Below are 25,008 nucleotides of genomic sequence, written 5' to 3'. Positions count from 1 at the left end.
CTGAATCTTTGTCCCATTTTTCTCTTCCCCGTCTGTGTCTTTGAATTGAAGTATATTTGATGTGGCTTTTCCTTGATAATGAACACTAGGGCCAGTGTCCATATCTATCTCTGCTCTAATTTAACTTGATCCTCAGTTGATTCTCTTCTCTATTAATCACCGAAGATGAGACCAGACGTTGGATCTTTGTGAAGAAAAAAAAAACGAGGATACCTGATATATATCTGCTGGACTGCCTCCAGGGCGTAATTGAGTTTGTAAGACAGTCCTCTTTTTTTTTGCACACTCCCAATTTTCCGCTCCATTTAAGCCACAGAGCCTAACGGAGCTCAGCTCAAGATAAGTTATTAAACACCGTATTGCTCAAATGACCTGACTGGGTCCTCGTGGCAGAGCCATTCCTTATTCCTACGCTGGCCATTGTGCGAATAGAGATGCGCTGGCACGCTGAAAGGCCTGCGCTAAGCTCCGTAGTATTTCAGTTTTTGGCAAACTCACTTTCATAGAGGGTCAGTGGAAGGAGAGAGGTGTGGAGGGCAAAGGTTAACCAAGCAGAGAATGAAGAATATGCTGCAGAGAGACCGTCTGCTCTCGGAGATAGTGGAGAGTTTTTGCTCTGGAAAAAACTGTAATGTTTAATGCATATTTTACTTTCAGTATTTTACCTTTAACTGAATGTATGACTTGTAACTCATAGAGGGAGTCTTGTTAGTTACAAACAAGACATTTGGTCCACAAAGGACTCAGACAAATTATAAGTAACACAGTTGAATACAATTAACATTTTCAGCTGTCACAGCCATTTAAAGGAAGGTAGCTCGTTTACATTTTTTCAAGTCCGTCTTAAAACAACACTTACATGCAATTACACTAATGTATAGTTCTGAGTTACTGGTCAATGTAATTATTCCTCTTATCAACACTGGCTGTAATAGGATCCCTTCCTAATGCAATTTTAATGTACGAGATGAAGGAACAATCATGGTCCAGTTCAGCTGAAGCTAATGTGAATCTTGAGTTTCTCTTTTAAAGTTGCACTCTCTTGCAGCACAAAATCCCCTCGTTGTTTTATATCATTACACCACAACTCAACAAGGAAACACTGTTTGAACAAAAAAAGGGGATTTTGTGCAAAAGGACTGTAACTGTAACAAATTCCCACTTGATTTGGCTTAAATCAGACGGTTGAACCTCATATTAGCTTCAGCTGAATTGTAGACATCATTTTTGCACAAAAAAGGGACTGTGTTTTATGCCCCATCTATCCCACTGGAGATGTGTTAAGAAGGGATCTTTTCATTACTTTTTCAGTGAGTCATATTTTGGATGTACTCGTGGGCAAAGTTGCAAATAAATGAGCAGGTCTGCTTTATGGTGACATTGGATTTACCGGATCGTGGCATCAATTTGATGAAATACCAGAGACCAGGTTCATTTTGGTTATTTTTTTGCTGATTTTCTATGATACATTTTTGTCTTTGTTTAGCACTTTCAAACTGTCCTCACCCCACATCCATGGTATCCTTATTTTCAGCACAAACTCAACTGTCAGTCTAACATATCATATAGTCAATTTAACAACATATAAAGCTGCCAGGAACCCAAAGTACAAGAAAAATAATGCACGGCTATAAAAATTTGCAATTTTTTGTGATAATCACATTAACCTTCATCCTACCAACCTATTTAACATACAAGGACTACCGACTGGGGCCCCTGGGGACCCCATAATAAACTACTGTCAGAAACAACCATTATAACAAAATATTAACTTATTTCTTCTAAAAACGTTATTAGTTAGGCTATGAAAATAGACAGAGTGCCCCTACCCCATACTTTAAATTAGGGCTCATGGAAAACATGTTATCTATTTATTATATTTTAAATATTTTAACTCCATTGACTGCAATTGGGTGCTACTGACTGGGGTCACCCAGGACCCCAATACATTGGTCTTTTTAAAAAGCACTAATTAAAACAGAAAATAATGATATGAAGTCAATAGGAACAAATTGATTGATAAAGTCATGACAAATTGGAATGATACAATAAAGCAACAGTGAGATATAACAAAAAGTAGACCCCAGTTGGTAGGATGAGTTCAAGACTATAAACTAGATTTGCTGCCAACCAGTCAAGTTCCAGTTTACGTCCATGTCTGTCCAAAATGTCATGACCTCATCATTTCATCCTATTAAACATTTGTGCGAAATTGTCATAATTAGCAAATGAATTCTTCAGTTATGGCCAAAAGCATGTTTTGTGAAGTCACAGTGACCTTTGACCACCAAATTGTAATCAGTTCATCCTTGAGTCAAAGTGGATTTTTGTGCCAGATAAAACGAAATTCCCTCCAGGTGTTCCTGAGATATCGCTTTCACGAGAAAGGGATGGATGTACTGTAAGGTCACAGTGACCTTGACCTTTGACCAAGAAAATCTAATCAGTTCATCCTTGATTCCAAGTGGAGGTTTGCGCAGAATTTGAAGAATTTTGCTCAAGTTGTTTTGGAGATATCACGAGAATGAGACGGACGTAAGGTCACATTGACCTTGATCTTTGACCTTTGACTACTAAAATCTAATAAGTTCATCTTTGAGTCCAAGTGGAGGTTTGTACCAAATTTGAAGAAATTCGCTCCAGGTGTTCCTGAGATATCTCATTCACGAAAATTGTACAGACAACCTGAAAACATAATGCCTCCGGCCACGGTTGTCAGCGGCGCGGAGGCATAAAAATATGGTTTCACTATGTATACACACAAATACAGCAGAAAAATGTAAGAAGCAAAACTACATTACAATCTATTTACATGTAAAGTGAGTTTATCCCAACTGCATGCCATCGTAAATCACTGAAAATATGAATAATTCAAAGTTTAAAAATTTTCGTTCTATAAAACATTTATGATCTACAGACATAAATGAGAGCGTGAAAGCCCCACATCGGCACTTTTTCATTGGTTTTCTCAGCTTGTCTCTACACGATGTATAAATAAAGTTATGCAGCTATAATTAAAACACACTCTGTATTTACTGATGAATAGAAATACTCCAGAAGGAGTACATTCACATGTGGTAATTTTGCCAATAAATAAATTACTGTATCACTATATTCTGTATGTTGCTATGTTATAAAATTAGTAGGGCTGTCAGTCGTTTAATTGCATGATTGTGGATCATTAATCGCGACCTTGAAGGGAGATTTTTTCAAGTATTTAATCCTCTTATCAACACGGGAGTGGGCAAATAGGCTTGCTTTATGCAAATGTAGGTATATATTTATTATTGGAAATCAATTAACAACACAAAACAATGACAGATATTGTCCAGAAACCCTCACAGGTACTGCATTTAGCATAAAAAATATGCTCCAAACATAACATGGCAAACTCAAGCCCAACAGGCAACAACAGCTGTCAGTGTGTCAGTGTGCTGACTTGACTATGACTCAACCCCAAACTGCATGTGATTGAAGGGGAGACTCGTGGGTACCCATATGTTGAGGTCAAAGGTCATGGGACCTCTTTGAAAATGGCCATGCCAGATTTTCCTCGCCAGAATTTAGCTTAAGTTTGGAGCGTTATTTAACCTCCTCCTAATCGACGAGCTAGTAGACATGGTTGGTACCAATGGATTCTTTAGGTTTTCTAGTTTCACATGACGCCAGTATCTTCATTCTAGCTTTAAAACTGAGCCTGCTACAACCTCCGAAAGACCGAGTGCGTTAAAGAAATTAGTGGCGTGAAAACGAATTTGCGTTCACGCGTTACTATCACCTTAACTTTGACAGCCCTAAAAATGACATGTACCTCAATAGGAGATTTTATCCATATTTTCGCACCCATTACACTCATTCATTTCTAACTTTCTTACACTTACAGTACTCTCCTCCTCCTCTATTACATCAAAGATGGCGCCCTAACTAACAATCGCTCCTCGCCGTCTTGTTGTGGAAGCTCATTGAAGTGCTGCGTCCATGTTGTTAAGGTCACTCTGAGGCTTCGGTCTTTAAATCAATGCTGCTCTGTCAGTAACGCACAACAGATTCTGGTCCCCTAATTGACACCACTGGGCTGTTGCATCGCTGAGCCCACAAGCTCCTCAGTGCATGATGATGATGAATATTCAACCGGGCCGAGTGTGTGAGATCAGCAGTCCAGCTGCAGACGCGTGTGTACAGTACAGTATAGTGTGTGTGTGTGTGTGTGTGTGTGTTGGTAGCTATCCAAATTGCACACAGCTTCAAAGTGCAGTGACTGACAGACAGATGGATGATGGACAGAGGGCGGACAGATATCTGTGTGGTCTGTGTGTGTTTGAAATCGGCCCGTGTGTGTGTTTGTGTTGCGTGAAGTGGAACGGGCAGCAGGGCTTCAGAGTGGCACGAGGCTCATGGCCAAGTGATTGAAGTGATAAAGGTAGAGGAGGGGAGCAGAGAGGGACGAGAATAGAGCCGGTGATGAACGAGCAGGGAGAGGCAGCAGATGTAATGAAGTGTGTTCGGCTGGTACGTTTTTACTCTCTTTGATACATTCGCCACTTTGATACGTTTGCTGTACATCCGCTCTGGTGCATCACAGACGTCCCATTATTGCCACTGGGAGCCAAAATGATGGAAAGTTAAACTAACCATGGATGGATTTTTTTTTTTGTCATTGCACAGTTTACCCATGTGAGGGCACACTCTCACTTATGATGTGTTGCATGTGCTGGCTCATTCCCTATGCTGCTGTCTCTCAGCTCTCTCAAATGGTGGAGGGATTCTCACGCCAGGGTGAAAGGCAGAAGACAGCCTGGGGGAGAGCTGGATCTACATTGAAACTCTGCAGTTTCAGCAGCGAAGGAGGCAGCTTTGACATAAATATGAAATCGCCCATGAATATACTTGTACTCCTGATGCTTCTTGGCGTGTGTGTTGCACAAAAAGATCCAGAATTAAACAGAGACATATGATATTTCACAAGGGAAAGGGTTACAGCGTGCAAACCTCCTCGCTCACCAGACACAGTGCAGGATTAACACTATGGAGTATATGTGTGTGTGTGAGTGAGAGTGGGAGAGAGGGAGGGTAACAGGTGTTAATCAGAGAGGGAGCCCAGGCTGTAGAGGAGAGGGTGTAGCTGTGGAGGAATAAGCAATTACATCACCTTTCCCTCAATAATGTGCCAGTGTTTGTAGGTGTGTGTTACGTGTGTGTTTGTGTGAAATGCATTTACAGTGCATGAGAGGAAAAGCTGTCAAAGGTGAGCTTCTATAATGACGCAAAAAACACAGGCGCACTGTGCAAATGGCGCCTGAAAGAGCCGCCCGTGGTCCATAACCATGTATTAAGGTTCCCATTCATTTTGTTTTCCATTAGTTGTGCCATGGCAACCGTAATTGGCCCGTGCAGTGCTATCTCTCTGCTCTCCGATTAGAAGTCTTTCTTTCCACATCAGATAAAATGGCAGCAACTCCCTTTCCCCCATCTAGTTTCCCCTGTATCGGCTCTCTTCCTGTCCCCGTAGTAAAGACTTCCCCAAGTGTTGAGCCCTCCCCTTCCTCTCCAACTTTTTCTCCTCTGCCTCCCCCTCTCTACCTCCCCTCTCTGTCTCCCACTCTCTACGACCTGCTGAACCAGCACACGCCAGCCTGTCCGTCAAATCGACTGAACAGGTGCTCCAGCTACAACCTCACTTCCCCCACTTCCCCCCCCCTTCTGCAGCCCTAAAGGCACACACACACACACACACACACACACACACACACACACACACACACACACACACATGTAGAGAGCATGCACACACACTCTCTCTCATGTTCACCCAAGCTGGAAGCTTGAGGTGAAACCCGGGTGAATTAGCCTGGCACCGTCCGGCGCTGATACATACTGTAAAGTATATGCTGACAGACACTGACTTACTGACCTGTGACTCTCAGTGGTGTCACACACACGCGTGCACGCAATACACACACACACGCAAACAGTGCTAAATCACTTTAAGAGGCTGACCCAAAGGTGTCTTGACAGGAGCATATGAGCCTGCAGTTCTGCTGCAGTACATGATTTGATGCCAGTCCAAAACACTCCGGGGCTTTTCCTCGCTGCCGTGTAATAAACTGTCTCTTTATCCTGCCTTCACTTTTCTATATCCATCACATTATGTGGCAATTCAGCTTCCTCACATTAAGGAACTGCACTAGCGTCATCAGTGAGTCGACTTTTTTTCGCCGAAGTCAAACAAGCACAAAAGTGCTTATTGTCTCTGAATCTGTTCTTTAATCAATCAGTCAGCAGATGTCAGGGAGGGTGGGTGGGGGAGTGGATGGCTGCTAAAAGGGAGGGAGGGGGGAGACGAGGCCATGGAGGGGGGAAGGGGTAAAGTTTGACAGTCGCTCACAGTTGGCACCAAGGATCCAGGATGCTTTGGGGCGGATGGGGAGAGAGGGGGGCAGAGAGAGCGAGGCAGAGGTAGAGAGGGTGAGTTTCTATCGCAAGGGGACGAGGGAACCACTGATCCTCTTTCTCTTAGCATTTCACCTTTAGGGGAAGTGTAGAAGGATATGAAAAGAACATGAAAGAAAGAAATCGTCATTAAACGCACCACGAAGTCCTCTCTTTTTCCTCTCTTCCTCCATCTTGCTCCTCTCTCAATTTAATCTTAAATCCACTCCAATTTCCCCCCAAGGGACTCAATTCTCTCTCTTCCTGTAAGTATTCTCTTTCATTCTCTTGCTTTTATTCTCTCGCAGTGCCTTCTTGTGTGAAATAATACCTGTGTCAGCCAGACATCTCAATCAATTGCTTGTTATTTGCTTGCACTAATGAGTGAGTGGCCTTCTTTTTTTGACTGTAAATAAGTGAGGTGTGTGTGCATTTTGGGAATAGGAAGAGCACTGTGGTGATTTAGTATGCATAACCTCAGCTATACAGCATGTGTGTGTGTGTGTTTGTTTGTGTCCCTTCAAACAGGCCTCCTTTGGGTCTTCTGTAGCAGTTCAAATCAATATTGTTAATAGGTTGTATGTGTGTGTGTACCAACGCAGCTTATGTAGATCCCAAGCTCTCTCTTCTTTTAGTGCATGACACATTTGCTGTCACAGAGTAAGTGTGTGTGCTGTACTGTAGGTGTTGCGAGTTCATGTTTGTCCGTCACAATCAGCGTCCTCCAGCCCTGACGTCTAAGAGTATCTGCTGGGGCTCTTGTCTCCGTCGCTCTCCTCCTCTTCCTCCTCGCTCTGTCTCTCTAAAAGCCTCCTTGTCTGTTTAATTCTCTGTGTCGTTAGTTGTGTCTCTGTGGGTGGGCCTCTGTGACTCTCTGTGTGATTATGACAGGCCGTCTATAGGGAGGCCTGCCGATGCCAGAGCAGCTCACCGCAGTGCTCAGTCCGCCTGTAGGTCTGAGAGGCTTTGCGTCTCTATTTCCCCCCTCCATCTATCTCCTCTGTGCTTTGTGTGCCTCTATCAATATCGGTTTGTGTCTATCAGTGGATTAACAAGCATCTGTCTCTCTTGCTCCCCTGCTTCCTCTGCTCCCCTGCACCAGCGAGAGACACAAGGAGAGGGGTCCATTCCTCCTGGTCGAGTGACACCAGGAATTTCCTCTCTCTACTCCCCCCCGCCGCCCTCCTCCTCCACCATGACACTACTGGCCTCCGAGAGGTCGCTTCTCATCCGGAACAAGTTCCGCTCAGGTGAGGAAATCCTGCAGGAGTCTCAGCTCCAATTAAAGGAGAGAAAGATTTACCCTCCCCACAACAATGGCTTTACATCTCGGGGCATAATTGGCAACATTAGCATCGATATGTAGAGGCGAAGTGTTTATGAGGCTTATTGGCTGGTCAGTCACGTTGTCTATCATGTGATCAATAGAGTGAAGGTATTGATCATGGTGAATGGATTTAGTGATTGATACTCAGAGATGTCTTGAATAGAGGCTAAAGATCTATGCATGTTGCCGTGTGACACTTCAACCATGACGTGTTTGTTGATATGCATGGGAAAACAGACAGTGGGCCTTTATCAGGAAGCGCCTTTTTATTGAAACCCTTCTAAATATCATGCCGCCCGAGTGAGTGACAGCCCCCTCATTTGCATAATGAAGCAGAAATGCATAAAGAAATGTGTAAAGGAAATAATACAGAAATAAATAAGTTTGGGGAATAAATAAGGAGTGAAATGCTATGGGAAAATCCTGCAGAAATAAATAAATAAATACATTTAAAAATAAATATAAAATAAATAAAAAACTAATGCAAAAATGAATAAGTAAATATAAATTAAAAAAAATAATTAAAATTGAATAAAAATAAATACATAAATAAAAGGTAAAATTAAACAGAAGAGTAAATAAATAAGGGAATTAATACAAAGATAAATAAATAAAGAAGCAAATTAAAACAGAAATATCAATTTATGTCACATTTTATCAATTAATTAATGGCTACATTTATTTTAAATGTTATTTTGCTGCATTTTAATGTTATATTTATTTATTTATCGAGTCATTTATTTATTCATTTGTTTATGTTTTTTGGTTCCGTCCTCCATAGTGAACATGTTCTAGTACAAACCTAAACTACAAGTATAAACTTGGAAATGAGCATGATATGTCCCCTTTAAATCCCTTCTTAAATGTCTATAGCATTAAATAAGCATGTCTAAAAAAGCAACAATCAAAGTTAAAGTTTGGAAAAAAGATCCTGAGTTATTGATGATGATATCCTCTCACAGTCTTAAGATGTCGAGGGCAAAAATAGACAAAGAATAGCTGAAAATAATTCTAAATGATATCACAGATCTTAATAATCTGCTGTATTATTTGTACTGATTACACCTTTCAGGAGGCAACTGGCATTTTGTGACAAACAGCATTGAACAACCTTCCTATTTAACTGCATAATTCAAGTTTCCCTACAAGTTGTAGCGGCTGCTGTTGTGTTCCCAGGCAGCTGTCGTTAACGGCTGGTAAAATAGAGAGGCGGGGAAATGACACAGACGCAGTCCCCTAGGTGTGCAAACACCTGCTGGAAAACGTGATTCCTCAGGGCAGCTGCTCTGTTTGACATCATGTATGTACATAGCTGAGAGTCTCTGCTCGGCTATAAAGTCTGCCGCTACATCAAACTGATGCTGATCCTTTGTGGAAAAACCAGCAGCCATTGTATGATATGAGTTCTTATTCATTGTTTAATTGTTAACAATTGTATCTGTTTTTGTTGACCATTGACATGAAGTGTTTCCAATGTCACAGAGTAGACACATGCTAGATGTGAAGGGTCAATCTTATAGAAATGTGGTAATCCTTATGTTAAAATAACGTACAGCTGCAACGATTAATCGATTAGTTGTCAACTATTAAGTTAATCGCCAACTATTTTGATAATCGATTAATCGGCTTGAGTCATTTTTTTAAAGAAAAAAGTCAAAACTCTTCCATTTCAGCTTCTTAAATGTGATTTTTTTTCTGGTATCTTTACTCCTCTATGACAGTAAACTGAATATCTTTTTAGTTGTGGACAAAATAAGACATTTGACGACGTCATCTTGGGCTTTGGGAAATACTGATGGACATTTTTCACCATTTTCTGACATTTTATAAACCAAACAACTAATCGATTAATCGAGAAAACAATCATCAGATTAATCAATAATGAAAATAATCGTCAGTTGCAGTCCTTCCCAACCCTAATAGAAAAATCTACTTGCAACACCTCATCACATCTGAGTTTTAAGAAGCCTGAGGAGGTGAAAAATTCATAAAACATGAAATATTAATGACTTGTATCGGGCCTCCGGTTCAAATACAAAACAATCTACACACACTAAAATCAAACTGTGATAATCACTGCTTCCCTAACCTGTTAAGACGACAGAGCACGGAGCGTTAATCTGCTTTAAATCCAGATTTTAACAACGTTGAACTTTTGTTTTGGGTCGTCAGAGAGGGTAGTATAGTAAGCAGCACAAATGAGGATGACGTGAGGAAGACGGGATGTGAGAGGCTTGTGGAGAGAGCGGGACAGCTGAAGGGGGGATGGGACCAACAGAAATAGACATACTGAGAGATAAATAGTTACTGCCCCCCCTCCCACCTCCCTCAGCCCTCCCCTTCCCTCATCAGGTCTCTCAGGTCTCAAAACTCACTGAAATGTATCATGCCCTACCCTGCTTCACCTGTCTGTGTATGTACTGAATGCTAATGTGTGCGGTGTGTAGATGTGTGCAGGCATGCTGGGAGATATATAATCTATAAGCCTTGCAAAGTCATGGGGTGATATGAGTTACACAGCCATATCATTTAACAGTGACCGTGCAATGCTCAACTCTTACCTTTCTGTGTCTGCCACTTCTTTTTCCCGGATCATTTGTCCTTCAAATCAAACATCAGTGTAACTTTAATATTTCATCATTTTTTGAATCTGTACTCTTGTCTTTCAGTCCTGCAGCTGAGGATTCAGAACCGGAGGCAGAGTGAAATCAATGCAGACTCTGGTTAGTCTATGATGTGTATCATTTACAGTGAGATTGATCCATGTACACTATGACTGCAGGGAGGATTTCATATTAATCATCTTCAGGTCACTTCTTTCCACTGGCACATGATTTGTAAAAGGTTTTTCTATATTGATCAGCTTTTACTTTCCCTTGATTTCACTGTTTGGGTGTCTACATTTTGTCTTTAATTACATTTTGACTTATTACTGCATATCTAATTCCATAATTCCAGCAATAACCAAACAACGTTAATAAACTTGAACATTTATGCCACGAACATGATGCAAAATTCTCATTATATTCACATTAATAAGTCTGCACACATACAGCAGGTATCAGAGATGTAAATGTATGCATCCTTTCATTATTATTATTATCGTGAGTTTTGAATTGCAGATAACATGCATTGATTTTGCCAAGATAATTTATGTCCAAAACTTGGAAAGAGAGTATAATGGTTGCTCAACCGTAAAGCAAAAACGTGTTAGGTGCTCTTGGAAAACGGAGGAAAAAACAGGAAAGACAGGAAGGCAATTCAGGCACTCAAAAATATTAAAACAAGTGGCAAACGAAGAAGGAAATATATTAAAAAGCCTTTATTATAGTGACTAAATCATTAAAAAAGCAAACATGTTTTGACCACTGTAGGTCTTCAACAAAACTAACAATATGTTCTGAATATTAAGCAGATAACAAATTGTGCTATACACATAAAATACACATGAATTTATCCAGATCTGTGCTGCAATTGTGATAAAGACTAGTCTAGAGTGTAGACATACAAAAAAAAACTATCTTTGTAGACAGGCTGTGCACCTTGGTTCAGTTCCCTCCTCGCTGTCTGAGGTTGAAGCAGGTTGCACAAGAAGCGCTGCACATTCGGATGCCTGCCAACACAAAAGAGCGCCTCAGATGCTCCATGCTGTAACTTGGAGAGATGAGCTGAAGTCTGAAAGGGCTTTGTTGATGCACTGGTTCACCTGAGTTGTTCCTCTACTATGCTAGCATCCTCTGCTGCATTGTCATTTCATCATCTAACCACTTCTTGTCTGTTTTCGCAGGGTTGAAATCTGCTTGTCCCCCTAAAAAAGCAGAGAAAAACCAGAGTGAAGCTCTGGTGAGTAGCATCCAGTTTCTCAAAGATATACAGCAGCATGACATTTAGATCAAATACTGATTTTGATGCAGTATAGCTGCCATATAAAGACATTTTTCCCGACACAAATGTTTTTTTTAAAATTTATATTCATTTGTATAGTTGATTATATTTGATAGAACAGGATGAGACCACATTTATGAATTGTGAGAAATGACTAAGTATAGGTCAGTGTTTCATCCACCATTAAATGGGTTAATGGTCTTCTGTGTAGACCCATTTGTACTGCCCTTACGAAAAAACTGTATACTTCAAGTTTATTTTATCAAGTAAACTGAAGTAAAGTTCAAGTATATTTCCCAAGTATACTTTATATAATGTATACTAATATCAATGTACTAGTAGTATACTTGTAAGTGTACTACTTCAATACGTCTTGGGGCTAAAGTGGCCCACTTTTGTTTTTCTTTAAGTGTAAGAATATTAAACTTTAAGAAGACAACTAGTTTACATCTAAGTTGTATTTTGTACTGCAACTATACTATGAAGTGAACTATACTACGAGTGAACTTATAGGTATACTGTTAGTTTACTAGTTATATACTTGTAGCCCACTTTTTAGTTTATGAAAGTTCACTTTAAAGTATACTCTCAGTAAACTACTAGTTTAAAAGTTTTTACTGCAAGTATACTTGTAAGTTTTCTTTAACTTATATTATATATATACTTTATCAGTATGAGCCAAGTTTACGTACTTTTCTGTATACTTGTCAGTATAAGCCAAGTATACTTAAGTTTAATTTTGTTAAGTATATCTCAGATAGGTACATAAAAGGTATGTACTCTCTTATTTTAAGTTTAAAAGAGGTATACTAATAGCACACTTGAATAAACTTATTTTTGGTAAGGGTGGTTTCAGTGGTGAATCTTCAAAGACCTTGGAAATGTTCTGGGGGAAACACTGCTGTACATTAGTATTTCATCAGACTATACTGAAGTTTTATGTAGCTTTCCCCTGAATGAACTGCATTGTAATCTGTGGGCCCTGGCTGTTGGTTTGACCTGCTGTTTCCTGTTGCAGCGTCTAACTGTTGACGGTCCCGCTCAGAAGTTGCCCCCTTGTGGTCTGAATACTGAAACTGCACAAGGTGATGCCCTGCCTACAGTAATGTTGCTGTCTCCTTCCTGCTTTACCCTGTTTGCTCCCAGCAAAGTGACACATCTCCCTGCCTCTCTCTCTTTCTTTGTGTCTGTATCTTATCTGCTCTCCGCTCCCTGTACAGTACAGTGCGAGGAAATGAAGTGTGTAAATCTGGCAATGGGCTCGGTGTTTCATCAGCTGTCAGTTAAATATATATTGCCCGCACTCTAACTCTGCATTTTAAGCAGCCTGCAAACATATCAGTGATTGACAGCGCATGATAAACCCGCCCCTCCAGCGATCAGAGTCATCATTTAGCCTACTGACATCTTTCTCTCTTTATCTCTCTCCCTTTAACCTTCCTTTTAATTTGAAAAGATTATTATTATAATATCAGGCCTTTCAAACTATCTGATTTTCCTTTCTGCCCTTTAAAAAATGTTGTGTGAATGTGTTTCTACGTGTGTTCATATCCAAGGGAGCACATCTCCCTGTGGACAGGAGTGTTTAATATTTGTTGTTGCTTCTGCTGGTTTGAATTGGGACTGACTGCCTGTGGCAACACTGTTGTGCATGCTCACATCACATATGTTCTGAAATCCTGTTGCTTCTCTCTCTTTCCAATTTCCTCTCCTCCCTCTCTCTGCTGATCTCCCATCTGTCCCCCCATCTCTCCACTTATCTGCGCCATTCGTCCGTCCTTCTCCTTCTCCCCCTGTAGAGAGGACTGTGTGTGGCGCCCAGAGGCAGAAGAAGGCTCGCCAGACGCAGGACCTCACTGAGAGGATCCAACGTCCGCCCGGGCCCTCGGAGCAACAGCACGAACGCACGCTGCCCCTGGAGAACCGTGAGTCAACACGCATCTGCATGCACCGGCACACACAGAACAAAGTCACACACATTCTATTTCCCATCCAATCTCGCCTCCTCCTCTTTTGACCTTACCTCCTTTCACTTCTCATTTCCTCAGGCCCTGCCTCTTTCCCTCTGTCCGCTGATGTCTTCGAAGATGACATTTCCTCCTGCCCCTCCTCCTCGCCCGCTGAGCAATGTGGCGTTCACCAATCACCAGCCTTTTCTTCATTGACAGGGCTCTCGGGTGACCAACTACTGAGCGACTTCTCAGCTTTGGGCCCGCCCCTTAACCACAGCCCTGGTCATGCTCAGGTGAGGAAACGGCACTGAGATTTAGTTTTGATTAAAGAGGACCTATTATGCTTTTGTGCTTTTTCCCTTTCCTTTTGTGTTTTATATCGTTTTATGTGCATGTAAAAGGTCTGCAAAGTTACAAAGCCCAAAGTCCACGCCAAAGGGAGTTACTCTCCCCTACAGAAACACTGTTCCTGCCTTTTTTTCCGTACTGTGGTGATGTCACCAAGTAACACATTTACATAATACCTGCCTGGCGGCTAGTTTGGCACGCCCTCAAACAAAGCTAGTTAGAGCGGAGCTGGAGTGGAGTCTGAAGAGTTTGGTTTGGTTGACCAACGACAACAGAGTGGGCTAGCTGACCAATCAGAGCAGACTGGGCTTTTCAGGGGGGGTCAAACAGAGCGTTTCAGACAGAGGGTGAAAAGGTGTTGCACCACAGCCGGTATGAGAAAAATGAAGTGTTTTTTTAACATTAAAGCATGTAAACATGTTCTAGTAGAAACCCAAAATACAAGTATGCACCTGAAAATGAGCATAATAGGTCCTCTTTAAGACTCTTGTTTTTTGGGAGCAACAAGGAAATAATTCACACCAATAAGCTCAGATAAAGACATTAAAGTGAATATTAACAAACTCATGAGTTTATAAATAGCCTCATATGTCAACTCTGATAATCTGATATTCTGCCTTCAGTCTGGTTTGGCGTTGCTCCCGGCAACCGAGGGCATCAGGCAACCTATGAGTGTAACACTGAGTGAATCAAACTCCATGGCAACAACTGGGAGACCAAATGGGATGTATCTGACCTCTCAGACCACACCCCTGCTGCCAAAGGTAATGTGGGGTTAGTGCCTACTAATGCTGTCACATACAAATCCCCATTGCTTTGACTTTTCAATTTGTGGCTCATTTAAATTTCAGAAGGGTTTCTATTGTTTGGAATATTTTCATGACTCCTCAAAATAACATTATAATGTCAAAAATGCAAACAAATTACATGTGGCAATACGACATTTTCAGCAAGAAAAGCAACATTTAGATAGTGTATGTGCTTGCTACAGCATAAAAATTAAAGAGCACTGCAGAGGTCTTCAACCTAACAGGGTGGTCACTCGTCTGTTTTGTCAAACACAATGCTCCGCTCTAAGCTGCTCTGCATTCATTACTGTCAATTTGCACTTCTGGGGGAGCTCAGTATTTGCCCTGTAGGTTAACACATTCACACACAGGCAGCATGGCTGTATGTCAGAACCAGCACATGCTGTCATCTGGAGATTTGTGAGGCATTTGTATATTTCATGTTAGAGTTTAACCTTGACACGGGGCAAATACTGTCAAACGGCGTGAAACGACTTGGCATTTTCTCTGCGATATTTTATACGCCACTCTTGGAATTACTCACTCGAACCTGGTTACAGTTAAAATGTGAGTAATGTGTGTCTTTACAGACAGCTCGGCCTCCCAGTCCCACCTGCTCCTCCTCCCTGCCCCCCTCCCTCAACTTCAACCATCTCCCCCGCCCACGGAAACCGCGGGACACCAAACCCAAAATGAGGAAACTCAAATATCACCAGTACATTCCTCCAGACCAGAGAGGAGGGTCTGGGACTGGAGGTACCAATATAATGCTTTTACTTTCCTACATTTATTCAAAAAATTCCTCTCATTTGTCAAATCAAGTTCGCTCTTGTGGAGATGTGTTTGAATTTAGCCTAAACAACTGTTTATTTCCAGGAGGAGCCAAACAGAAGAGCCCTACTCCGACCCAGTCTTTAGACCCAGCCTACTCCCATATCTTGAAGCAGCAGCAGGTCTTCCTCCAGCTGCAAATCCTCCAGAACCAGCAGCAACAGCAACAGCAGCAACAGCTACAGCCACAACAACAGCTCACTGTTGTGCCCAGGTATGCAAACAGATGAGCCAACTAGTAAACTAAGCAGATATCTGCTTTATCAATGAGATATTATTCCTCAGATAGTTTGGGTGAGTTAATATTTCTGTAATTCCTCCAGCGGAGATCACAATGATCTTGTGAAGTCCTCTGGAGCCATGCCCCTGAATCCCCAACCTGTTCCCGCCACAACAAACCACACCCCTACAGACACAAACCCCGCGTCCAAGCCTGAGCCTCTCCCTGCAAATCTTGTTGATCTAACAGTAAGAAAAGCACTGAAAGAATGATAACTATTATTTACAATTCATGGTGAAGACAAACTCTTAAGCGTCCTTTGCCCCTCCACCTTCACCTCTTCCGTTTCTTCAGGTGTCAGAGTTGCGGCAGCAGCTGCGTAAGCGAGGCCTCCCTGTCTCCGGCACCAAGCCTGCTCTGTTGCAGCGTCTCCGCCCGTTCCAGCTTCCCCAGTCTTGCCTCGCCCCTGCTCCCCTCTGCCAGCTGGGTACCAGCCTGGAGCCCCTCGCCTCCTGCCCCCCGCTGCCGCCCAGCCAGAGCCCCGGCTCCAGCTCGAGCTCTGGACGAGACTCGCCCAGCAGCAGCCCGAACCAACAGGTGTACATCCCGGACAGGGGAGTTCCTAACGGGATTCTCAGTGACGCTCAAAACGGAATTCTGAACAACGTGCCGAATGGTTTCTCGAATGCCGCGTCAGTCAGTTTGGCGGGCGAACAGTGTCTTTCCAACGCCGTGTTCCTGGCTCCTGCCAGCACCGCCTCAGGAACTCCAAGTCCCAGTCTACCCATGTCGTCCTCCTCGCCCCTGCAGTGTGGGACTCCCTGGAGAACGGAGAACGAGCAGCAGCAGCAGCAGCAGCAGGAGCTGAGTGTGGAGCTGGAGATGAGGGAGAGGTTACGGAGCAGGCCCAGGGACCGCTCCACCAATGCCGGCAACGAGGTGAGCAAAGACAGGCTTGGATCTTTGGTCTATGATGAGTTGGAGATTAACAGGATGACTGCTTTCCAGAATTACAATCATTCATGTTTTTTTTTAATTATTCCTCCAGTCTTGTGGAGGATCCCTTCATCCGTTCCTGCAACAGGATCCTGGATGCTCCAGAGGGAAGCCAGAAACGGACGCACAGACAGAGGTGTTGTTTACGCAGGTAAACACACAAATCAATACACACGTATCGTGGATAATCGCTTTTCAAGGGCACGCTGCATGGCCTTCAATCTAGAAAACTGGTCAAACATGTGAGCATCACCCGCCTGTCAACTCATTTACCCCTGCTTTCTAATCAGGTGTTTTGCTGCCAGCCGTGTGATATGATTGGCCAGGATTTTGAGCTGCCGGTGCAGATTACAGCAAGTCCAGTTCAGACCTTGCCCGGTGTTCGTAGCTTGGAGGAGGAACTGCAGGAGGCTATCCAGAAAGCACAGGTTAGAGTCAGTAGATGAACAGGAAGAGATGACCAAGAGTTTATTTTTTGCACAGTGGGATCATTTAAGTGTTTCTTTTGGCCACAGATGGACCCTCGGCAGTCCATAGATGACATCCTGGATGAGCCCATGACATGTGTTGGTGAGTAATAGTTAACAACTTAAATGGCACTCATATTTCTCTCAGTGTCCTGTGTCAATCTTTACTATCTCTCTTCCAGGCTCTGTCAGTGTCTGCGATCATAAATCCCCTGCCCACTCAGTCCCCGGCCCTTCGCCGCCGCCTCCTCCTCCTCAAGCCGATCAGCCCCAGGCCTCCCAGCAGCACAAGGACGACAGCTTCCTGCCCTCGCCTCTTTGCTCCTCCCTCTTGCTGGAGCTCCCTCCATCTCCCGCTGTAATAAACCCCAGCCAGGTGATCCCAGCTCCTCCCCCACCCCTCATCTGCACTTCCCCTCCGCCTTCCACCGGGAAGTCACGGAAACGTCGGGCCCCTACGTCGTTCGACGCCGCTGACTGGCTTGAAACGCTGACCTCTGGTCTCCGCCCTCTTACTCCACCGACAGCGCCTTTTGTTGAGTCAGACTTCAGTCTGGATTCAGACCTGAATGTCAGTCGAGTGTTGGATCTAATGATAGAGCAGTGGTGAGGGTTTGTGTGCATATATCTGTTTGTATGTACAGTAGGTGTGTTGATGGTCATGAATGGGGCAAACATGCATCCCACTGAGGGCACAAGATTGTGAATAATGGCCTACATCTGTCCGTCCATCCATCATTGAAAGGCTGTCAGAGTCCTTGGCTCCACGCAATGTCGAGAGCTGGATTCATTGCAGCGAACAGATTAAACATGACTTCAACGAGGCAACGAGAGCACAAACACACACGCACACGTAGACACGGTTTAAAAGCAATTGGGCTCAGCCAGAAACGGCAAACAAGCAACACATCTGTGGATTGACACACTCCGCAGCACAATGTTTGCAGTGCAAAATAAAAGAAAACCTGGTGGCATATTAATTTAAACATGCTTCCTGGCTGCGCTGGGAAAATGTTGTTTCTGACTTATCTCCAAAACCCGTTGTCGGATTGGGTCGAGTGTGGCCCCTGGTGTTGACTCAGTCATTGAGTCCTAGCCATTCATAAAGCCCATTTAGAGAGTGTAAAAGCCAGACAGAGCACGCAGCTTGTGTGTGGCTCCAGACTTTAACCCCGGTGCCAGACACACAGTCGGCATGCAGAGGGAGAAAGCTGGCAGAAGCTGCAAACAAGCGGTGTGTGTGTGTGTGAAAGCTTGTGTGTTAAGTATGTGTGTGTTCAGTATGTCTGACTGTGTGTGACTGAGCACACAAGGCTGCTTCTGTTTTGTATGTGTCAACACCCAACTGCTTCCATGTACATTTATTAGCATTAATGCCAAATGCACTTGTAGTTATTTGCTTATAATTAAGTGTGCGTGTGTGTGGTATGATTGAACTGTGAAGGGATACGAAAGACACAGAGAAAAGAAAAAAAAGCTGTGGATTTCTGTGTCCACATTTCAGACCAGACATTTCATTGTAGGCTCATTGCCAGCGGGCAATAACTCCAGTGTAGTTATCCAAGTGTAATCATCAGAACAGCCACATTACCTTGTTCAAGTCACCGTTCTCCAGGAGAGCAATCAGGCAACTGCCCCAAAAATAGTCCCCTGTACAAATGTGCCAATCAGACAACTGAGAGTTTCCTCATCGCTTTGCAAAAACAGGTGGTCATTTTGTTCCCTGATTAACCCCCAACCGTGTCTGGCCCGCCGCACGGTGCTTACCCTGCTACTAGCAAAGCCAGATTTAGCACAATTTATAACCCAACTCCAAGGCCACACCTGTTCACTTAGTCTGAATTAATTCCACACATGTATTATTTGACATTGTCAAATCTTTGCTGTACATTTTAATACACAAAACGACCATTTATATTAAAAAGAAAATGCACTGTAGAATTAGCACAAAATGTTTGGAGGATATGTAGCATGACCGGAGGTGAGCTCGTCAGTTGAAGCTGATGCAGTAAAAACTGCCCATTTTCTTAATAGTGACTTTTATATTCTACATGATTTACTGGTCCTACAAAAATGAGCACATTATTTGTTTGCATAATATACTTTCAGTGAGTTATGTTCATTCTCAACCCCACTTAACATAATGACATTAATGTAAAAAAATCTGACAGAGGTTAGCTGCCATTAACCTCTGATAAATGTAATTTAGATACAAGATCTCATCTACATGAGGTTATATTCTGCCCTTAATTGGCTGTGTCCCATCAATCATTTTGGAGAGCTCTGATTGGCTCATTCCTATCTGGAACACTTGTAGAATTTGATATCTAACTGGACGTCCTTCTGTAAGACCAGTATATTTTGAAAAAATGTCCTCAGTCTCCAAAGTATTGTGTTAAGATAAAGGTTAAGTGCTGAGTGCAATATGATTCGTGTAAAGGGCACATAAACTGGCAGATCTGAGGTCATCATGTCATGTTTTTTTTTGTACGCTAACGTGTTGCTGCCGGCCAGTTCCTTGTTCTGATGATAAACCGGTGTCTTACTAAGCAAGACAGCCTTGGTAAATTATCGGAAGAAGATATCTGTGCATAGGCAAACCTTCAACACACAGCTTTATGTTGAAGCAATTCTTGTACAGCTTTCAGTACAGAGACTATGAAAAATGCAGCTGAATGTGGACGGATGGCTATGATAATCATAGCGATCAATAAACATTGCCTGCTGCATGAATAAAAAAAAGAAAATTGATTGGCAGGAGAGTAAGATGCTACCTCTTGTGACTTCCAGTGCTTTAGGGCCGACACCAGTGTTATTCTTGTTTCTTATTTAATTTCCAAACACTGGTGCAGAGGTTCCTGGAAAGCCCCTGAGACAGTTTCACAGGTTTGACTAAACCCCAGGTTTACTACTTCTGTTTTAAACTGGGTTTAAAAGTGTCCTGAACTAGATTTGAAGCTGGTTAGGATGGACGTCAACTGGAAACACTCGGAGTTTCAGGTAACCGAGACTCTGTCGGCCACTTCTGCTGCTATAAATGCCTTATTGTGAAAATAACATGTTTGCTTTTATTTATTATGTAACTTATTCATGCAAAAGATATCAACCACTGTCCAAAAATGTATTTAAAAGCATTAAGAAAATTAAAGTCTTAATAGATTTTCTATTTGGTTCCTCTTTGTTGTTTTTCTTCATTGCTGTAATATGGTACATTGAAAGGATTAACAAGTGGATTGCTTCATCAAGAAAATAACTGATACATTTCACAAGAAACTGTCCTAAATGATGTCTTATCAAATATTGATGATCATAAAGTAAAATTAAATATTAATCTGCACCAATATGCTGCTTAAATATCCATGAAGCAGAACTAAAATCCACATGGCTTGATGGTTAATCTTCATAATGACACAGTATTGTAATGTGGAGAGAACGAGGATAATCTACTCCAGTCAATGATCATCATAAGGCAAAGGACCATCAAATGAAACTAAAAAGATATTTTATTTTTCCTTGAAATACTTCATATTAAAACCTACATCCCATCAACAATACCATATTACTATTATATGCACTCAGTAGACAGTGTATTAGGTCGTACAGTATCTCAGAATCAGCTGACCCCCTAGGCTTTTCACACACAACAATATCTGGTGATAACCAGGAAGAGTGCAACGAATGAAAACCATCCAGTGAAGTTGAGGGGAAATGGGAGAATCATGGAAGCTAAAATACAGACCAAAATGTGCAAATAATATGCATAAGCATAAACCAACATCCCTAAGAGACATCTTCAACACCACGTATAATCCTTGCCCTGAAAATGCTGGTTGTTCTGGAGGCCAAGGGCACCTTAGGACACATTATTAGGTGCTGTCAGTCTGCATAATAATGTAAAAAAAACTGGCAAAAAGACCTGAGTACCCCCGAAGCACCTTCTGAAAATTTCTTCTAATTTTTAAAACATTTTTTTTTTTTTTAACTTAGCGCTTATATGTACAATGGAGTGTTAGGGCCACATTGAGGGAAAAAAATCTGAGATTTCGAGAATGAAGTCATAATATTACGAGAATAAAGTCATAACTTTACGAGAAAAAAAAGTCGTAAAATTACGAGAATAAAGTCATAAATTTACAAGAAAAAAGTCTTAATATTACGAGAATAAAGTCGTAATTTTATGAGAAAAGTCGTAATATTCCGAGAATAAAGTTGTAATTTTATGGGAAAAAAGTCATAATGTTACGAGAATAAAGTCATATTTTTACGGGAAAAAAGTTGTAATGTTACAAGAATAAAGTCGTAATTTTACAAGAAAAAAGTCGTAATATTACGAGAATAAAGTCGTAATTTTACAAGAAAAAAGTCGTATAATAAAATCTCAGATTTTTTTTCCCTCAATGTGGCCCTAATACTCCGTCGTATATATGAGAGTGAATCTAAGGAGATTAATTCATATTAAAACCTAAATAATTGTAGTAATTTCTCCCATCGACCTCAGTTGATCCCGTCTTCTGATTGGTTGCTCAGAGGTCACGTGTCAGAGGTTTGTTTTTGACGTGACGTCACTAACGTCAAGTTGGATGAATTAGTTAGCTGTAAAATAAGCTACACGTCAGCCGAGAGGTAATAAAAATAACCTTTTGCGCTTTATTTGCTGGTCAGTTAAAGCGAGCGAGGGTGGAAGTTATCTGTGACGCAGGAAAATGTGATGATATTAATGTGTCTGCTGAACTTCACCTGGTGAAGCGCCATGTTGAAAGAATCAGAAGCCAACCGCCAAAAAACACCAGAGAAGAAGAAGAAGAAGAAGAGCGAAACAGAAGGGGATTTAACGCCATTTGTGTTATTAAGGCCACATCACGACGCTTTCCCAGACTTATTCAAGCTAGTGCGTATCTCTTAGACATCGTAGGCCACCTCAGCTGCGTGCTAACGGGAGGTTTCCTGCCTACATCGGCTACAGATACCTGAGAACCATAAACCTGGCTCTACTGGCAGTTAGCTCCATGACAACTAACGGGCAGTCATTTCCATGACAACTAACGGTAAAGCGCTGGCAGTGTTCTTCTGTGACTGGTGAGTTAACATTAAACTGCATTAATATACTTTTGTCTTATTGTTTTTGGACAGTTTGTGTATTTTGTCATTGTTAAAATTAGTTCCAGCTCATGTCCCATACAGTATTTGTTCTTTTTGACCGTTGGTGATGGACGGTTAGTGCAGTTTGAGTGTTATGTCCAATAGTGTTCCTATATTATATGCTTCTTCTTCTTCATTTTACAATTTATTTTAAATAATTAATTGATCAATTAATTAATGTTTATTTCTGATTTATGAAACAACTTGGCACACAGTGCTGAGCTACATCTCAAATGAATTGGTTCTCAGCTTTCAGATGATGTACACCACTTATATGTGACATCTACTGTTGACCTGCTATCTCCAACGAAAGACCCCCTGTACCCCCTTAAAAAAGACAAACGTGTCTATTGGTGGTCTCAGAGGGTTAATGTTGTGAGCCTAGCGTATTGTTTTATGTTCCGTAACGCATATGAAAATATTTTGTGTGACTTCGGACTATAAAATATGATATCGGCAACTTTGCATGGCTATATAGTGTTGTGTTATTGTAGTTATGTCTGTACAATCATAATGAGGTATTAATACAATCTTCTGCTCACATGTGCATGCATATTTGATCAAACAGACTTCCCCAGATCCTCATTTTATGGCAGTAAAAGGGGCATCATAATAAAAACACACTTGTTATTATTATTTATTGTAATCTTAATCAGTAATTTGTTTTTCAGGGCAAAGTATTTAGCACCTGCTATTACTAATTAAGCTCCCCCACCCACAATTATCTGTTGCTGCTGCTAAGTATCTCTACCAAATGTCATGGCAATCCATTCAATATTTGTTGAGACAGGCAGGAAGGCAATCCAGGCACTCCAAACTACTAAAACAAGATGCAACGAGGGAGGAAATATATTAAAAAGCTTTTATTGTAGTGGCTTAATCATTAAAAAAGCCAACATGTTTCGACCACTGTAGGTCTTCGTCAGGGCATTCAAAAAACAGGCAAAGCGGCTGTGGCCTCACCTATATGGTATTGGCAACCGATGGGAGGCAATCACATGATCACCATAATACTAGAAAATATTACAAAATATCATGAAGAAATATCACAGAAACAAGTAATTTATGTACATCATCAAATAAAAAAATACTCCTTAGTTTTTAACATAGGCTGTAAAACAAACTTCGGAACTTATACAGAGAGAATAAAAAATAAATACACTTTACTTATTTACGGAAAAAATGTAAAATCTATATCCTCCTTAAGACCAGAATACTTTAAGGCATCCAAGCGATGGATCCAAAAAGTCACCCTCTGGTAAAGTTTTTGTAACCCGTCACCTCCCCCTGACCAACGGACCAATTTGTTGAGACATTTTACTCAGAACCATAAAAATCAACCTCATTGTGGCTCTAGAGGAAAAGTTAGATGATTCATCCTCTAGGACGTCTGTACAAAATTCCATAACAATCCATCAAACAGCTGTTGAGATATTTCAGTCTTGAATAACGTGGTGGACTGACCGATGGACGTTCATTGCCATCCACAAAGCCATGGCTAAAAAAATAGTTAATATGTCATTATTAAATGTGATGGTTGTTTTTCTTACTTGTTGTGTTGCCAGTGTATTTTATAATCCATGTTTTTTTTTTACATTTCTCAATATATTCCTGCTGCAAACTGCTCTACTGTAAACTGCATCTCCTAATGAATGGAGAAACTTGGCTTAATAGAGCCACATGCATCTGATGGATGAGTCAGGATGTTTTTCCTCTCTGATGTCTTGCCAAACAACTCCTATTACTCTGCAATGCAAAAAGACGCCTAAAGGAAGTCTCCTTTTTCCTCATCTGGCTTCATAGTCTTCTGTAGTGGGAAAGGCGCTGTTGGTGCAAATGAGCTACCCCTATAAAAGCAGGTGGGTTGATTAATTAATTGATTGATTGATCACAGACCAAGATGTGCTGTGAGGATCCATCTCCATTCCTATCAAAGACAGGAATATAAAGATACAACAGACAATTCTTTGGATTTGCGTACAGCTCAGAGAGATCTAAACCAGCCTGTCTGTTGGTTCTACAGTGAGCCAAAGCTGCACATGTTGACAAGTTTAACCCTACGATACCTGTCTAGAGACCAGGCACAAAGGGAAGAAATAAGATGAGACAATCTACTCTCTTTGACTTATCCACCCAGGGGTGAGAGTGTGTTTTCACAGGGGTAATACTCCAAAGCTGTGACCAGGGTGTAATGAGGGATTCTCTGTAATGGCCCCTCTAGCCGTTCCACATCACTTCCTCCCCCTTTGCAATAACCGCTTCCTGTGCGATTTCATGGGAATTAAAGGGAGAAAGGTGTGTTTCATATGTAAAGCAGGTAGCTCTGGCTGAGACGTGAGATGGTTTGTGTGGATTCCCTCCCTCCCTCCATCTTTCCCTCTCTCTTCCTCACTCTCTCTTGGGTCCGGGTTGGTGGTGGTGGTGGTGGTGGTGGGGGGGGGGGGGGCTGGTTGAGGTAGGCTTTGATCACTGGCAGAAGGTCGCTATGGTTCGATTTCTGTGGCGCTCCTCTGAGAGGTTTGCTCTGCAATTATAAACCATGTGAGAGAAGGCAGAGGGATGTTAATTTCTCAGCAGCTACTGTAGTCCGTGTGTCAGTTAGCCAACAGCGAACATGAATCACGTT

At 41.8% G+C, this 25,008-nt stretch overlaps 1 protein-coding gene across 2 annotated transcripts; it reads left to right on the top strand.

Annotated features, from left to right (window-relative positions):
* Window positions 1-6,389: 6,389 nt before the first annotated feature.
* Window positions 6,390-20,409, top strand: si:dkeyp-69b9.3 (myocardin). Of its 2 annotated transcripts, XM_037785128.1 has the most exons (16): window positions 6,390-6,695; window positions 7,532-7,679; window positions 10,426-10,479; window positions 11,544-11,599; window positions 12,660-12,726; window positions 13,441-13,566; window positions 13,690-13,886; window positions 14,565-14,705; window positions 15,320-15,485; window positions 15,606-15,774; window positions 15,884-16,028; window positions 16,135-16,719; window positions 16,829-16,927; window positions 17,067-17,204; window positions 17,292-17,346; window positions 17,426-20,409. In XM_037785128.1, exons 2-16 carry the CDS (start codon window positions 7,625-7,627, stop codon window positions 17,851-17,853), a joined length of 2,481 nt encoding a protein of 826 aa, XP_037641056.1. In that variant the 5' UTR covers window positions 6,390-6,695; window positions 7,532-7,624; the 3' UTR covers window positions 17,854-20,409. The 2 variants fall into 2 exon arrangements, with proteins under 2 accessions (XP_037641056.1, XP_037641057.1); XM_037785129.1 differs by lacking the exon at window positions 14,565-14,705.
* The last annotated feature ends 4,599 nt before the right edge of the window (window positions 20,410-25,008 follow it).

Source organism: Sebastes umbrosus, chromosome 11 (genome assembly GCF_015220745.1).
Source record: "Sebastes umbrosus isolate fSebUmb1 chromosome 11, fSebUmb1.pri, whole genome shotgun sequence".
Classification (NCBI taxonomy): domain Eukaryota; kingdom Metazoa; phylum Chordata; class Actinopteri; order Perciformes; family Sebastidae; genus Sebastes; species Sebastes umbrosus.
This window is presented reverse-complemented; position numbering and strand designations above follow the sequence as displayed.

Excerpts from the sequence above, each read along its gene's own strand:
- si:dkeyp-69b9.3 (XM_037785128.1), top strand. The coding sequence starts at position 7,625 with ATGACACTACTGGCCTCCGAGAGGTCGCTTCTCATCCGGAACAAGTTC. Across the intron at positions 10,480-11,543 it reads TGAAATCAATGCAGACTCTG|GGTTGAAATCTGCTTGTCCC; the intron begins GTTAGTCTATGA and ends CTGTTTTCGCAG. Across the intron at positions 16,720-16,828 it reads CCACCAATGCCGGCAACGAG|TCTTGTGGAGGATCCCTTCA; the intron begins GTGAGCAAAGAC and ends TTATTCCTCCAG.